The sequence below is a fragment of the Pocillopora verrucosa genome, chromosome 13 (genome assembly GCF_036669915.1).
Source record: "Pocillopora verrucosa isolate sample1 chromosome 13, ASM3666991v2, whole genome shotgun sequence".
Lineage (NCBI taxonomy): Eukaryota > Metazoa > Cnidaria > Anthozoa > Scleractinia > Pocilloporidae > Pocillopora > Pocillopora verrucosa.
In genome coordinates this window covers 15500545-15517510 of record NC_089324.1, presented here as the reverse complement: position 1 = coordinate 15517510, position 16966 = coordinate 15500545, and the positions used below count along the sequence as shown (strand labels likewise).

The 16966-nt window shown below is 40.6% G+C and overlaps 1 protein-coding gene across 1 annotated transcript in view; it reads left to right on the top strand.

The window, feature by feature from the left end:
- LOC131772256 (phospholipid-transporting ATPase ABCA3) overlaps positions 1–16842 on the top strand; it is a 31026-nt gene extending 14184 nt beyond the window's left edge. The window contains 27 exon segments of the mRNA XM_059088145.2: positions 161–345; positions 818–923; positions 1165–1244; positions 1825–2108; positions 2751–2942; positions 3667–3752; positions 3998–4289; positions 4908–5033; positions 5633–5749; positions 6841–7011; positions 7560–7670; positions 7781–7881; positions 8392–8460; positions 8872–9010; positions 9502–9573; positions 9782–9874; positions 10417–10504; positions 11009–11112; positions 11494–11523; positions 11649–11806; positions 12145–12211; positions 12659–12762; positions 13103–13195; positions 13810–13997; positions 14893–15110; positions 15433–15558; positions 15899–16842. Of these exon segments, the coding sequence (XP_058944128.2) occupies positions 161–345; positions 818–923; positions 1165–1244; positions 1825–2108; positions 2751–2942; positions 3667–3752; positions 3998–4289; positions 4908–5033; positions 5633–5749; positions 6841–7011; positions 7560–7670; positions 7781–7881; positions 8392–8460; positions 8872–9010; positions 9502–9573; positions 9782–9874; positions 10417–10504; positions 11009–11112; positions 11494–11523; positions 11649–11806; positions 12145–12211; positions 12659–12762; positions 13103–13195; positions 13810–13997; positions 14893–15110; positions 15433–15558; positions 15899–15973 (3475 nt within the window). The 3' untranslated portion in view covers positions 15974–16842.
- The last annotated feature ends 124 nt before the right edge of the window (positions 16843–16966 follow it).

Genomic DNA, 16966 nt, shown 5'->3' with positions numbered 1-16966 from the left:
TTCACTCCACTGAAGAAATTTAAGACTAAACCCTGACATCATCTTTGCTCGAGGTCTTCCTTCTTCTCTTCCATCTTGAATAATCCCTTTTATTGTCTTGAATAATAAAAGGGATTAACCAATAGTGAATCCCTTTTTTGCTACTATTTTTGTTATTAAGGTATGGTGTTGGATATCACTTGACACTTGTGAAGAAAGAAAACTGCAATGAGAATGCAGTGACGAGCTTGATTATCAACCATGTGCCCAGTGCACAGCTGCTCAGTAGTGTTGGTGCTGAAATGGAGTTTGTCTTGAGCAGTGAACACTCCAGTGGGTTTGAAGCGCTCTTTCAAGAAATAGAAAGTAAGTACGAGAAAAATTATGTAATTAAGTTCCACGTAATGATTATAACACAACGGCTATGGTTTCATTAATATGCGGTACGAATACTGACAGAGGTAGTTTGGGCCATCAAACGAGAAGTTTTGAAGGCTCCTATTGTTAGGATGGTCCAGACTCCTCACAGAAAATTTTGAATTTCGAGACTCTTGCAGTATCATTATTTTGCAAGGGGTTTTACAATTCATGTTGCTTTGTTGTTCGCAAGAGTCGTGAATTTGACAAAATTGGAGAGAATTAGATGTTTGTTAGCGGGGGCAGTCAGGTCATTTATACACGCAGGAAGATCAACCCGCAAATATTAGCTTGCTTTTGCCACCCCAGCGAGAACGGTTTTACACTCATCGTCGTAACACTACAACCAAAGCGATTGCAATGGCCAGTCAGAACAACGGGAATCGTTTTCATGAATTTTCCCTTCTGAATTCTTTTCCAGATAAGATGGACGAGTATGGAATAACCAGTTTTGGAGTGTCGGTTACAACCCTTGAGGAAGTCTTCATGAAGGTTGGAGAAGGAGCAGAAAAAACCGTGGACAATCTGTACGTCAAACCTACCAGATATTTTTATAATAAGGTTTAGCAAATTATTAGAGATCGACTTCTGTTCCTCTAACTCTTTCGTGAGGTTTAGTCCTTCTTGCTCATAATCGATGTGTCGATTACATCAAGGACTTTTGCAACGAGTTTTACTGGTAGTATAAGTTGATAACATCATTCGTGATTTTTGTTAAATAGTTATCTTCTTTGAATTGAAAGGCCCATTGTGTGTTATTTTTCCCAGAGCCCACGAACACGAGATTGCTGTTGAAGAAACAGAGGAGATTGTGGAGGTGGCTAACGAGGAAAATATTTCAAACAAAGGCAAGGAGCGTTCACGCATAAATCGTTTCATTTTCTTACATATCTTCGACTAAACACCAAATGGTTCCGACACCAAATGGTTCGAAGCCAAGAGTTAAAGTCAGCTGTGTTCTCTGATTGTCTGGTAAGAGGTGGTGGAGGGGGAGAGGGGTGCCCCCCAATTTTCACGCTAAGGAGGATGGCCGCACAGCCCCTATTACCTCCCCTTCTTCCCCCCTCTTCCCCCCCCCCCCCTTATTCTGCTCCACCACTTGTGCTCTCGTAGTTTTAACCCATTAACTCCCTAGAGTGACCGAGACAGAATTCTCCTTACAATATCAGTACAAAATCAAGGAGACAGGTGATGTGAATAAAGAAAGATATCAATTAAGTTGATTCAATACCAAATTGTCTAAACCAACATCTTAAGAACTGTATGGCAGACAGTAAGGAGAATTACTAATGAGATCTTGGGAGTGAAAGGGTTAAGAGCGATGAATAGAGGCAGGAACAGTTAAACAAATGATTTTTAGACTTATAGAGACAAGGATGCGTAGGGCAATCATTAAATATTGTGGTCTTTTTCTTGTTTGTCTTTTAGAGCTTGAAACAGGGTTTCGACTGAAGTGGAATCAATACAGAGCAATGTTCATGAAGAGGTTTCTGAACTCCAAACGCGACAAGAAAGCAATTATTACACAACTCGTTCTCCCCATCATTATGGTTGTATTTGGTTTGTTGCTGATCACTACGATTCCCACAAGAGAGAACGACCCACCTCGTGTTCTTAAGCTGTCTAACTTGAGCGTGGACGGTGTCCATACCAAAGCTTTTTTTGCCGACTACAGAAACATGAGTTCTAGTAAAAAGACCGCGACGTTTGAGGTACGTGAAATACATGTTCTCATCTCCTTGCATTTGAGCTTTTAGTGATCAAAAGCTTGTTAGGTGGTTTTTGTTATGAGAGCAAATAGAACTGACATGGACTACAAGGGCTTCAGAGAAAACGGTACTAATAGTTGTGATGTCAGTTAATGCTCTATGTACTCTCACTATAACGAACAAAAAAATGAGAAACAACTGTAACACGACAAAGAGACACTCTTTACTCTGTCCAAGGGCGTGGCCGGGGTCCTGGGGTGTCCGCCACCCTCCTTTCCTTTATGAGATATTCTTTTCTTTTTCAATTACATACAAATCTTTGGGTTTAGGTTTGCGAAAACGCGTGAGTCTGAATAATCTTCATAGCGTACTTGTTTTCAAGTGCGAGATACTTTATTATCCGCGCCTTCTCGCTGTTTAAAAACGAGTCCATCGGTACTTAAGGTAGAGCAGCGGTATAAGGCACTTTACGTAAGGTGTGTGTAAATTTGTGACTATAAACGCCTCTGCTTTCAAGAAGCACCTCTGATCAGTTGTTTGAATCAAGTTCAGTATGACCACTCTCTATCATGGTTGAACAGATTATGATAGCTTTACGGAGGATATCAAAACTAACGGAGGAACTCTAAACGTTTGTCTACACAGAAAGCCAAAACCTACCTCAACGACATTAAAGTTGATGCGACTGACATCACGTCCAAAGTTTATTACATTCGAGACGGCAACAAGGACTATGGCGTATTTGTCAGGAATAAGAGCTTCGCCAAAGTTGATAAGGACGCAAAATCCTGCTGTAACTTTGAGTATTATGTTCTCAATGACAAGTGCAAAGCTAAGGTGAGTGTTGATCTCTTGTTCCCTCTTTTATTTGAGCTTCTATTCATCCTTACAGAAGAGAGTGCGCTGCTTTGTATTTGACTGCCTTAATGGATCGTATCCCTCTCATTTAGAGACTACTTCCGACGATTACATCATAACACGTTAAGCACTGGAAACAATGGGAAAACAACAAAGCTTAATCAGTAGGACCCCGTTGATAACAGTACTTTTGTATTGAAGGGTTATCCTGGTTAAATATTTGGATGATGATTATTATTATTATTATTATTACTATTATTATTACCCTACCTTTCTTTGTTTCTTTGTTACCCATTTCCCCCCTTTTTGCGACTACATTGTTTGTTCCATCGTTTTTCCTGTTCCTTCGCTCCTTGGTTTCTTTGCTCTTCTGCTCTTTCACTTTTTCGCTCCCTCGCCCCTTCGCCTCTTCGTTCTTTTCCTTTGTTTCTTTCTGCTCTCGATCGTTTGGTTGATAGACCAATCAGCTCACCCAAAAAAGAGAGTGACAACATTATTTGTTCCATCGTTTTTCCTATTCCTTTGCTCTTTCTTTTTTTCGCCCCCTCGCCCCTTCCCCTTTTCCTTCGTTTCTTTCTACTCTCGATCATTTGGTTGATAGGCCAATCAGCTCACACTTAAAAAAATAGCGGAGCAGGTGGTTGTGTAAATGTTATTTCAACATTCCCAACTCATTATCAACTTTTAATTCTTTTTCTTTCAGTTTATCAGCAAGGACTTAGTCCCAGGCAATTGTACAGATTACACCTTTGGCTACAATGACTGCCCGAAATGCATCCAAGCTGAATTGTATGTATAGCTTAAGTGCTTTATTGACTCTTGAACCCTCAACTGACTGGCATCTAATTTCTCCTCACAATACCTCCCCTGAATCACACATTTAGGTCACGAGAATAAAGGAAATGAGCACCAACTAAATAAGCTCTAGATTGTTTAACGAATTCTTCTCGTCAGCAACTTGGGAAATGTATAGAGAACAGTATGGAGAATATGCATAATGATGCTCTTAATTTGGGTTATCTTTTTTGTTTTAGACCTGGCGAAAGAATTGGTGGCGAGAAGGGGGACAAAGAGTGCTCCGCAGTGGGTTGCCCAGGCACAGATCTGACAGACATCAACACCTACTTCTCTGAGTACGTCCTGGAAGACAGCAATGCCAATGATTACTTTAATATTTACGTGGCTGGATTTTCCTTAGCCCCAATGCCGCCTGCTATGAGCCTGCCGTACAATATGACTAATAGCAGCGGTATGACTAACAGTACTCTTGGAGGAGCAGATAAGGACAAGGAAGCGGCTGTTACTACAGTTTGGTACAGTAATGAGGTATGATACTGTATTTCTTCATCAGTTGGGGATATTAGTAAAAGTTGTCTTTTTGTTTTAATGTGTGTATGCGCCCTACTCATGCTTGAAAATTATGTTAACAATTCATAAAGGTAGTTGAATCGAGTGGAGTGCCACTTGGTCTGAAATCATTTGCGTGATTTGAAATCAAAAGTATGATTTCAGACTAGAATTGCTCGACACGAAGTTCAACTACTACTTAGCACATCCATTTTGAAATCGCAAAATTCAGTCACTTAGATACAGGATTTTTTAGCCTGTACAAATGTTTGTTGATCCAGTAATGAGCTGGTTTGTAGAAAGTTTTAAAAGTTGTTTTTTCATTCTCCAGCAATTTGATTGGTTTCTTCAAACAAGCAATTGGTTGTTGTATTTTAGCAAATACAATTTTAAAGCAAAAAAAGGTGCGATTCGTGAATAAATCGCACCAACGATAGCCAATCAGATTACAAGGATCACCAGTGATTTCAAAATGGATGTAGCTAAGTCTGTAATCGCACGAGAGATAAACAAAACATGACGGTAGCCCAGTGGGTAGCACTGGGTCAACACTGCAGATCTACTATAAGATGATTTTCATTACTTCTGCCTCTACAGGGATTCCATACCATAGCAGAAGCACTGAGTGCCATGAGTAACATACTGTTGGTTGATCAAACAGGAGACTCGTCGTACAGTATTGAGACTACAAACTACCCTCTACCAAACAGTGTCAACAACAAGGTCTGTTTAGATAGTGTTTACTTGGAGTGTCTTTTATACAATATAAACGTTAGGAGAATATTTCCTTAAACGCGACAGATATTATGTTAGGTTTTTGAACCTGACTGTACTAAGTTTTACGCCATAAACTATGTTCTAATCTTCGCGTAATATCATCTGTTCCAAGCTTGGCTCGGTGAAACATCCCAAGCTTTGAAATTGTACATATTCTTTTTAAAGATAAGGCCCTTTGTGAGACTGGACTCGCTTTTCAAAACAATACTCTATGTTAAATTCAATCGGAATTGACAACTTGGTGCACTTTAGCCCTTCAAAGAGTTTCTATCTCTACAATATTCTGGTCATACTTTTTAGTGTGCGTACAAAGATGAAGCGAAGGGACTTTTCTATAACTTTGTTTTGTTTCAATGGAGGGGGTAAGTTTCTAAAGAAACTGTGGTGCTGCGTCGGTGGGAGGGTATAACAGGGTAATTAAGTACTATCAACTGGGGTAGTAATGTAAATTGGCCACCGTAAAGAGTTTAAAAGCTGAGGTTTCGAGCGTTAGCCCCTCGTCAAAGCGACTGTTATGAACTTTGTGTTGTTTTGTTTTGTTTCAGGCTGACAACGTTACATCAGACTTCTCTGCACTTCTCCTCGCCATATTTCTCGCACTAGGAATGGCTTACATGGCTGCAAGCTTTGTTACATTCATTGTACAGGAAAGAGTGTCAAAGGTAAGACATTAGTTAGGTCGAATCAATATCTGAGCTACTGCTTACCTACCCCTCCCCTAACCCAACAACAGTCAACTGATAACAGCTTGTAGTTAATGTTGAGTTAGGGGAGGGGTAGGTGAAAAGTTGCTTTGATACTGACATTGGTCTGTTTGGCCAATGGCTTGCCTTAAAATGTATGCTAGAGTTTCAAGATTGAAGAACGATCATTTAGGTTATTTAACTCGTTCACTTTCAAGAAACAGCAATTCTCTTTAACCCTCTAACTCCCAGAAGTGATTAACATAAAACTTCTCCCAACAATATCTATACATTCTTCAGCAAACAGGTAATGAGAATATTCAAACTTATCAGGTAGAAGCTGTTATCTTTATCTAGCACCAAGTTCTCATAGCTAATTTACAAGGAAATGTGTAGCGATTACAGGGGAGAATTAGCAATCAGATCTTGGGAGTTAACGGGTTAATTGTTGGCCATGCATTTCTTATAAATTTAGTTTTGAGAATTGGGTTCTAAGTTAAGCAGTATCCTTTGGTTGCTGTTGCTATTTTTTTTCTGATTACCTTTTTCCTTGATAAAGTATTGAGTGCCCGGGATTGGAAAGGTTTCTAAAAAATAATTAGATATCAATGTGCCCCGAAAAAGGAAACTTAGCTTATCAGAATTCACTGCAACGGTTTTCTTGCCATTGGAGCGCTTTTCGATAGAGTTTTCTGAAGCCAAAATAAAAGAAATCAAAAAGGCGAATCAGAACAAAGAAAAAACCTTGAAGAGCCATCGAGAACTCAGGGTAAAATCAACCAAACTGCCCAAAGCGCGGGAAAACGCGGGCGACCAAGCCGCGATTGGTTTAAGCTTTGCATTTGATTGGTTTAGAGAGTGGCGCGAGTTTTCTGGACCAATCACAGAGTGAAGTAAAACAAAATCAATACAATGCCGGCTTGCTTTCGACACACAATCAAAAATTGCTCTCTCCAAATATTTTTTTACTTTCCCACCGACGTAGCAAAACAGTTTCTGTTAAAACTTAACACTTTTTGCTCTAGTACTCAAATCAAGAAGCTTGTACTAATTTGCGCCTTCTCTTTCAGGCAAAACACCTCCAGTTTGTCAGTGGAGTTGATACACTCAGTTATTGGCTTGCTACATACACCTGGGACTTCATCAATTATTTAGTCCCCGCTATTGTGATTCTCATTTTATTCGCTGCATTCCAAGTGGATTCTTACAAGGATGAGATGGGAATCGTCTTCTTGTTGCTGGTAAGAAAATACAAAGAAGCTAAGGGACAGAGCTGAAAAACGTATGCAACATTGCCGTCACACGTTTATGCACGTGCCCACGTTTTAGAGCTGGATGGCTTGCTTTCAGGCTGTCAAAACTAAGTTGTCCTCTAGACAAGCACACAAGCAAGTAATATGTTGCGTTTAAAAACCGTATGACGTTTTTGGTGAAGCTCAAATCAAAATGGTAAATGAGATGGAAACCCCTGATTAAATGACCTTTGTGCTGGAAATGCGATCTCCTTTCGCATGCTTTGCGTTTGATTGCTCTGTTAGCATCTCCGTATGTCACGAGTTTGCGTGGGCTCACGCGTGCAACCTCAACACAATTACGAACAAAAGGGCGAAATTTTGGCGACATGGTTCTTAGGTTAAGGTGTAAGCAGAAATGTTTGGCTAAAACCTATTCCCTTAACTGCCACAAATTGTGGAAGTTCGCAGACAAAAGTGTATTTCCCGTGCCTTAGTTGTGTGCTGGGCGGTACTGAACGACAATTGTCATTTTAAGTTTTTTGCTCTCTTCACAGCTGCTGTTTGGTTTGTGTGTTCTGCCCTTCGTCTACTGCCTTTCGTTCATTTTCACTTCTCCAGTTGTGGGTTACGCACTCACAGTCTTCTTGCTCTCCATTCTCAGTCTGGTAAGTTTAGCAGCTGCTCGTCGAATTTGAATTTGATTTCTTACTAACAGTGTCCATTAGACTGAAACAGTGAAGTTGTGATTTATTTCTATAACTTTGAATCATTTCAGGCAATGTTGATCACAGTGTTTGTCCTACAAATACCGACCGTTGGGTATGAAGATGAAGCCGAGATTTGTCATTACATCTTTATGTTGGTTCCCACCTACACGTAAGTGATTTTGTCGTTAACTTTACTGAATTACACTTTCTTACTGGATGTAATCTTGAGCAGAATTACAGCTCCCATTTTAAGAATAGTTCCAGATTAACAAATGCATTCGATGTTGCTGTGTATTGGTTCAATAATGGATCAAAGATGACGTGACAAAAAAGTGGTACACTGATGTTCTTCTCTCATTTTTACGTCTCCGATGATCTTTTACTACACAGACCTACGGAGACATGGATTTTAATTGTTTTATATGATAAAAAAGCAAAATGTTGTTAGTGGTGAGGTTATCAGTGCGTCTGTCTTTCTATAGACTATCAGTAAGCACCCATCAAAACGCTCCTAGCATTCATTTTATCTTATGAATTATTTTAAATCGACGTTTTCTCCTACAAGTCTCTTGATCCATCGTGTTCTGTTAAGTTCGAGTTGCGCAATACAGTGTAAACATGATTGAAATATTGAAAGCATTCTCGCCTCTTCATTAACATTTAAACGATTCTGTAACAGGCTTGCTTACGGCTTCGTGGATCTCAACCAGAATTACGGGTACAGAAAAGTTTGCAACGAATCGCCTGAGTAAGTACACTACAAGGATCAATGCCATGTATACCTAGGCGATTATTCGTCGTCAGTTAAACACTTTATTTTCTGTTCTCAGAGGTAACTATTCTCTGCGGTCACAAATTATGTAACTTCGACGAAAATAAAAGTACTCTCAGTCGCTTTATGTTACAGAAATCTGAATAATGTCTGACTGGATAGGCTTCTTAGTTCAATTCCACAATTTACCTTTTTACCTAATCAACTCTTAGGCTGTGATGTTTGAAGATTTGGTGCCGAACGCCTCGGACTTAGAATTCTGGGGTACTCAGCTTTTCAAAACTTCCTTAAGAGTTACGTAAGCCTCTCAAAGACAGAGTTAGTCGTTAGTTAGTGATGAGGACACGGCACTGTTTTTGTAATCTGGTGTTGTGGTTGTTTTCTTAGAGCGAAACTGGTATGTGACGTGAGAGGGACTAAGTACACAGACCATGGTCTCTCTTGGGAACGCCCGGGCATCGGACAGATGGTTCTGTACATGTTTGTGGAAGCCGTTGTTTTGTTCATTTTGGTTCTGCTGATCGAGGTAAGGCTAAACACCCCAAGACGGTTAGTGTTACGGTGTTGGCCTTGTTCCAAAAAAAGGCACATCTGAACTTTGCAGTAGACGAGACGAGTGTTATAAAACCCATAACTATAGTCATAGCAAATGAAAATATCACAAGCAGTTAACGTATACTTAAAGGAAATGTGTGAAAACTGCTTGAAGCGCGGCGGGAAAACGCGAGTGAACAAGTCGCGATTGGTTTTTGTGATTTACACCTTATTCTCATTGGTCAAGAGAAAGCTGGCGGAAATTTTCTAATAAAAACAATAACAAAGCAAAATAGAGCAAAACCAAAAACTCGCGGATGAACGTAGCGTAGCCGTTGTTAGAGTTGCATGTCGCAGAAACGATAATAATTGGTTTAACTTAAGCAAGTAGGTTTCGTTTTACGATATTGTTAAGGTAGTCTTTTCTTGGGAAGGTGATGTTAACACGCCGACTCTGTGTTTTGTTTGGTGACCCGTCTACAGGTGAAGTTCTTCCTTGGTGGTTTCAGTAGAAATTCTGGTGGAGCTGATGGAACAGAACGCCGAAGCAATGAGGTGAGTTTTCATCTCGATTACAAATTTCTTGCTCGCCAAATGTACTTTAAAATTGACAGCTTTGTTCGAGTTCGTAGACATCCAGTCATTTGAATTGTTAGACATCACCCTACCTCAGGGATAGATTGGAGTCGTGTTGAGATTTTTGTACAAACAAATATGAAAGGTACTGAAAAGTAGCATGGCCTTTTTTTTGTGTGTGCACTAGGACGAGGATGTTTTCAATGAGCGTAACCGTGTTTCCATGCTGAAACCTGAAGAAATCGACGGAGAGGCTGTTGTGTTGAAAGACCTTACCAAGGTAAAAGGTTGAGTTATAAGTTTCTTAGTAAGTAACCTTGGCATGTGCCGTGAAGAAGTCGCCAGCGCGCTGAACGCGGGAACAAAAGACTCGGGTGCGAGTCCTAACAGAGTGATTGTGCTGTGTTTCTACGGCAAGACACTTTTCCCTCACAGTATCTCTTTTCACCTTAGAGTAAACTCTGGTATCGCTGAACTGTTAAGGCCACGTGACGAATTCCACTGGTCACCCATGTCCCCATCCAGGAGGATTAGCCTAAGATCCTGTACTGTGGAACATCTGGGCCCGAATACTTAACCCAACCCAACCCTCTTTAAAGGTTTCAGTTCTAGCACTTAAAGGATCCAAATAAGAATTCTCTATTATATATTTCTTATGCTTTTAGCTCTGAGAATTGGGCGTTAAATCGAACAACGTCATTTCGTTGATGCTTAACGTTCTTCTCGTTACCTCTCTGCTTGAAAATGTATCGATTAGTAAGGAGAAATTCCATGTTGGTCACTCGTCACTATGTAGAGACCCTAACTCTCATTTACCTTCAGGTGTATGGTGGCACAAACGTAACTGCTGTGGATCATCTGTGCCTGGGAATTCCTAAAGGCGAATGTTTTGGTTTGCTTGGAATAAATGGTAAAGAAATGTTTTTTTTTAACTAAAGTTTTGTACCTTTTTGTTGTTTTTTATTGTATTTTGTGTTTCTTTTTTTTGTGTGTGTATGTTTTGTTATCTATTTCTTGCATTAACTGAGATAAGTATTTATCGTTACCGAGTAGAAAACATCGCTAAAACAAAACTAACTCGAGCACAAGACTCCTCAAAATTCGACTCGCTGACTAAACAACAAAACTCTGCTAGTTACACACGCGATTAACATGCGCGCCACGGGCGAAAGTAGTGCGCTCCGCTTGCGAGCGACTATACAACAGAATACCAGCCAATCACATCAGATCATGAAGCTTTGTAAAGTGATGCGTAACCATTCAACCTAATCGCTTGAAGAAGCCTCCTGTATTCAGAGGAAACTTCGGTATCCACTTGGCAAGGGATTTCATTGTGGGACTAACGATCATACTTCACTACTCTTGCGTTTACTACGATGATTATCACTCAAGCCTTTCGTTCCTCTCCCATTAGGTGCTGGAAAGACCACCACATTTAGCATGCTAACTGGAGATTTAAGCATTTCAGAAGGCACGGCTTACATGGATGGATATAACATTTTGACGAATTTACGACAGGTTTGTAAGAAGATCGGAACTGGCAGCGAGGGCAATTTTCAATTGAGTGTCAATAGTAATCTGGGATTGCTTTGGCTCTACTTTACTTTGCTTTGTGATTGGTCCAGAAAACTCGTGCCATCCTCCCAACCAATTAGATGCAAAACTAAAAACAGTGGCGACGTTGTCATTCGCGTTTTCTTGCGCTTCAAGCATTTTGCTTGTTTCACTTTGAGTCCTCCTTGGCTAACGATGATGTTAATCTTTGTTTTGATTGGTCGCTGTGATAACTTTGATTTTTGTTTTCAACACTCAAGTGAAAACTGGTCTATGCGTGGTGTTGTGTTTCATCGGTGCAGTGCAGTGAGATAAAGACTAAGACATTCTATTTTAAAATTTTAGGTTCAGCAAAGGATTGGCTATTGTCCTCAGGTATGTTTATCTAAAAGTCTAAGATATTCTCGCTCTCAAGCTCATTTATCCGCTTTACTTGTCTTAAAAAAAGCTGGAATAATTTCGTGAAATCAAATTATCCGAATCGCTTTTTTAACCTTTAGTTTGACGCCCTTATTGAACGTCTAACCGGTCGCGAAATGCTGACGATGTACGCTCATCTCCGTGGCGTTCCATCAAATAAAGTAAAGGACTTGGTGTCGTCCACAATCAAACACCTGAATCTCACCAATTGGGCGGATAAACTGTGTGGAGACTACAGGTCAGTTCTGTTGCTAGATACTTCACCCTTCACATCCTCACACCTATTAAGTGTTCATTTTCTCCTCACTGTTCTCTTTACATTTCCTATGCTGCTGACAAGGAGAGTTTGGTTACTAATCAAGAGCTTCTTTAGTTGGTGATCATTTCCTTTATTCTCGTGACCTTGATGAGTGATTTAGGGATGATATTGTATGGAGAAATTAGATGCTGGTCACTCGTAGGGGTCAAAGGGATGACAGATGTACATGCTAACTTACTTTAAATGGTGCTAGTGGACTTCTACTTCCCAAGTTTTATCATCTATTTTTATTTTTATATTTTCTTTTGCACTGATAGTGGCGGGAACAAACGAAAACTCAGTACTGCTATCGCGTTGGTTGGAAATCCTCCCATTGTATTTTTGGTGAGTTTACTTTTTTTCAGCCAGTTGATTCGGATTCTATGCAGCGTTTGAAATTCAGACTCCAACCCTTGCATACTAATTCCATAAAGTTATGACTCCTCAAAGGACAAGAACCGACATGTTAATTTCTCTATTAACTTGTCTCGAGGGCGAGGAAAGGGGATTGGGAATGGGGATAGCGCGCTCTCCCTATTCATGATACCTCTAGCTCCTGTTTTGCCCACAGTGGTTGCACAAGTTTTGGAAAGGAATAGAGATGAGTCAGTGGCTATAGCCTTGTGCTTAAAAAAAAGAGAACTTAGATTCATTACGGATATGGATCCTGTTTCTCGCCTTTTTCTATGGGTTCACTGAATAGAAGAGAATTGAGGCGAGTCAAAGGCTACAGCTTTATAATCATAAAATAGAGAACTGAGATTTTTAAATCTGTGTTGTTTATCATCCTAGGACGAGCCCACCACAGGTATGGACCCTGTTGCTCGCCGTTTTCTGTGGGATTCATTGATGCAGGTGATGAAAGGAGGCCGATCAATTGTACTCACTTCTCACAGGTAAATAAAATATTATTCTTTTTTATTTATTTATTTTTTATAATTACAGCTTTATTTCGTAATACAACTCATTACATACTAGACTACTACAACTCAATATACATTGACTTGGAGGAAATAACAACGCTGTCGAGCTTTGCTGAATCGGAGCCTGACAAATATGTGGCTCGGAGGAGATTTGGGTGAATTATTTTCCATTCAAGGAGAATAGCGATAACTTAAAATTGCTTTTTTTAATACGACGAGGATAAGATCATATTCTGAAGCTTCTTTACTGAATGACAAACGTACACGAGTAGAGAACTGGTGATGAGAATTTTTCTTTGGTCTTCTTTTCTAGCATGGAAGAATGCGAGGCCCTGTGCACAAGGCTTGCCATCATGGTGAACGGACAGTTTAAGTGTTTGGGATCGATTCAACATCTGAAGAGCAGGTTTGTCCCTTTTATTGAGAAATCCATTGCTTGCCTAAGCCCAGGCGTATTTGAGACGTGGGTGGTGACCGAAAGATCTTTCCCCCTAGAACTTGCTACGGATCCACGGTCTGTAGCGCATGGTTAATAAAAGACTTTGCACTAAATTAATTGGGGTCAAAGAAGGCTTGAACTAAGAGTATTTTTCTTCCGGTAGCCTCTTGTATCTCAAATCATACCGGGCTTAATTCCCTATTGAGATATCGGACCCATGACCACAAGCAACATGAGACCCATAGTTTTTCCTATCATAAACAGCCCACACAACTCTGACACAATAAAAACTAGTATTACTCTCAATGAGTGGATTATAAAAGCCTATCCAGTCACAGAGTAGCAGGGGGTTTCGGTAAAAGCCGGTTGCTGGCGGTCTGTCGCTGCTTTTAAGACCTCTTACCGCCGTCTGTTCAGCAGGATCTCGTGTTTGGGTTTCGCCTTACCGCCCCTTCCGGGCACAGTCGCCTTTAACATCATCGGTAGCCGCATATGGAATATGTTCTGAAACCCCTGAAAGTAGTACACAATTGTTTACGATTCTAAGTCGTTATTTACACTTCGTCACCGTTATACCGCAGGTTTGGCACTGGTTACACCCTTATGATCAAAGTTGCAGGCAGCGCTGCACCCATTCCTCAGCAAACAGCAAACGGCTTCCAACAACCTCTACCGACCGCTACGTCCGTACCACCAATGGTTTTTAGCAATCCTGCGGCTACCGGGGAATTGCCGGAAGTCAATGAACCGGAGAAGCCCATCCCGGAAGGTGAGGCAAAGCTTGTGTCTATGATTATTGAAAAGTGGTATGAGGCGTGACTTGTTAACCCTTTATACCCCAATATCAGTTTGCAAGTTCTCCGTACTGTTCTCTATAGGTCTCTTATGGTGCTTATAAGGAGAATTTGCTCAATAATCAAGAGTTTCTTGACCTTGCAATCACTTCCTTTATTCTCATGACCTAAATGTCTGATTCAGGGTAACAATGATAGAAGAAATAAGATTCTTACCACTCTTAGGGGTTGAAGGGTTAGTTGAGCTTGTAAGGTTGACGGCAGGTGAGAAAGAAGAACTGGATTAGCCCTGCCCTGAGGGTGAGGTAAAGCTTCTCACTCAGTTCATTGTTAGAATTCGTTGGCTTGATGGGGTAAGGTTTGGGCGGGGTAAGGGTGCCGTAGGGAATGGAAAAAGGGTGAAGACAGAGGAAGAGGTTGGGGGGTTGCCCGGTAGGGGTGTACGAATTAACCTTGAATTAGCCTTGAATTAGCCTTGAATTAGCCTTGAACTAATACTGGGGCTGAGTCAATGCTAACTGCGTATATGAATAGAGGGGGATTTGGTCAGGGGAGGGAGGTGGTGGGGGAGGTGGTGGGGGTGGGGGACTGTTGGGTGTCACAAACGTAGCGGCTTAAGACCACCGGAGACAACCGCCCCAACAGCTGATGATTTCGCTCAGAAACATAACAGAATTATCGCCGCCATGGGTCAGCTTGAGTCTCTATCTGGAATGTGTTGCAAGAGCTAACTGCAACACTAAGGACAACGAGTCAGCCTTGCTGTTGCGTGTCTAGTTGGAGAGATTTCTTTACTCTCAAAGAGGCTGGGGAAACATTTGTGAGAGAGAATACCAAAAATACCAAACTCAACTTTTAACTCTCTTGCAGGTTATGCTAATGGTACCCAAGGGGTCATCAGCAGCAAAGATATACAACCTACGGTCCCCGTTCCTCCTCCCTATCCTGCCAATCCTGTTCAAATGCAGCTCCCTCCCGGCCAGTCCATGCCGTTGGTGTACGATCCGGGATTGATAAACGCGGTGACAAATGCTCAGAACTTCGTGAACCAAACTTTCTCTGGAGCAAGGCTTCTGGAGAGCCATAACGTAAGTAGCACAGCGGTTAAACATCGAGCCTTAGCGTGGGGATCAATTCTGGCCGGCCGCGCGCACCACTTTCCCGTCCATAATTTCATTGGAAAACACGAAACAACGGCTTACTTAGTCTAACTGAATCGTTCATGCAAACGCGTGCAGCTGGAGTTTCAATAAATGTCCTTTATTGTGGCTTTACTTGTGTCTTAGTTGGATAAACTCGTTTCATACGTATTAGACTGGCCGAGCCACAAGAGAAGAGTGATTCGAGTGAAAATGGTAACAACCGCACGTCATTCTTTGTTTACACTTATTGTTTTGTGTTTTTTTAAAGGGAGTACTGCACTTCCAGTTGGAAACTGAAGGATTGAGTTGGTCGTATATCTTTGGCCAGCTGGAAAGAAATAGAGCTGCTCTGAATATTGTGGACTACAGCGTCAGTCAGACCACACTAGAACAGGTAAACGCTCTCAAACTTTCTATCGCTTGAAGGGCAAATCGATCGTCTTGTAATCATTTCAAACAATCAGATGCAAAACTAACGCCAATCACGACTTGAGACTTGGTCGCCTGCGTTTTCCCGCGTTTTAGGCAGTTTGGTCGGTTGCACTCTGAGTTCTTATTGGCTCTTAAAGGTGTTTGCCTTTCTTCTGATTGGCCGTTGTAATCATTTTGGTTTTACGTCACTCAATCGAAAAGCGCGCTTAGTACTTACAAGTCTATGAGCTTGTTGCACACAAGCCTGTGTAATTTTGCCTGTGCTAGTTGATAATGCCTTTCTACTTTTGCTCATCCCGTAGGTTTTTATCAACTTCGCCAAAGAGCAACACTCCGAAGAAAGAACAACGGTGAAGAAGATGTGCGGATGCTTTTAGTTTTTCAGGAGGACATTGACAAGACTTAAAATTAGTCCTGGATTTTTTTGGTTTAGGTTCTGACGCTAATACAGGATTAGTAGTTAATCGAATTTTCGATTCCGCTGTGAATTTTTTTCTTTGTGGGTTTGATGTCTTGGAATCTAAAGTATAGAAATCGAAGACACAACCTTCGCTGAAAAACTTCAGTCCTACCAAAACAACTCTCATCTCACCGGTATATCACTAAAGCTTAGAAAAGAAAGATGAGATAGCTTCATCTGTCTTTAAGCTCTCCAGATCTTTTTTGTAACTGTCTCTTCTAGCCCCAATACATCTAATTGTAAATTAATAAGAGAATTTAGTGTTTTAATAAGATAACACACTTGTCGATAAATTTGTTTCTTCTTATCGCCATTTTGCTGAATAATATAGAGTTGTTCGAAAGTGGAATATGCATGTTCATCACTTTGGAATTTTAAGGATCGATTTTGGAATCATATTTGCTCGAATCTCTTTGCTGGGCAAAGTGTTTTTTAGATTGTAATTTTTTTTTGTTATTGTATCACTTTCGTTATTTAATTTGTTTTATTTATGCATTGTTGGTTATTACGATACCAACGCGTTAGTTTGAAGCATCTCATTACAATCTTAGATTAAGAACCACGTTCTCTTTCTGAGATGTTGATAAAGTGACTTTGAACGAAACATTTCCTTATGGCATGCACGATATAATTTTTCTTAGTTTATTTAATCCTTGCGTGCACATCCTTGCTTGAACAAGGTTGTAATTGTAAAATTTTAACATAGAAACTTCTCTACTTGGTAATAAGAGAAAACCGTGCGTTCGAGTGAAAATATACTTTTCTCTGTACTGATGTTGCATCAAATATCTAGTTGTGCCTTCAATTGTCTTTGGGAGCGAATTTATTTACCAAGCAAGAGTTTCTAAAGCTGGTGATCATTCATTTTATTCTCGTTTTTATTTGAAAAGGACACATCTCACGCCCAAAC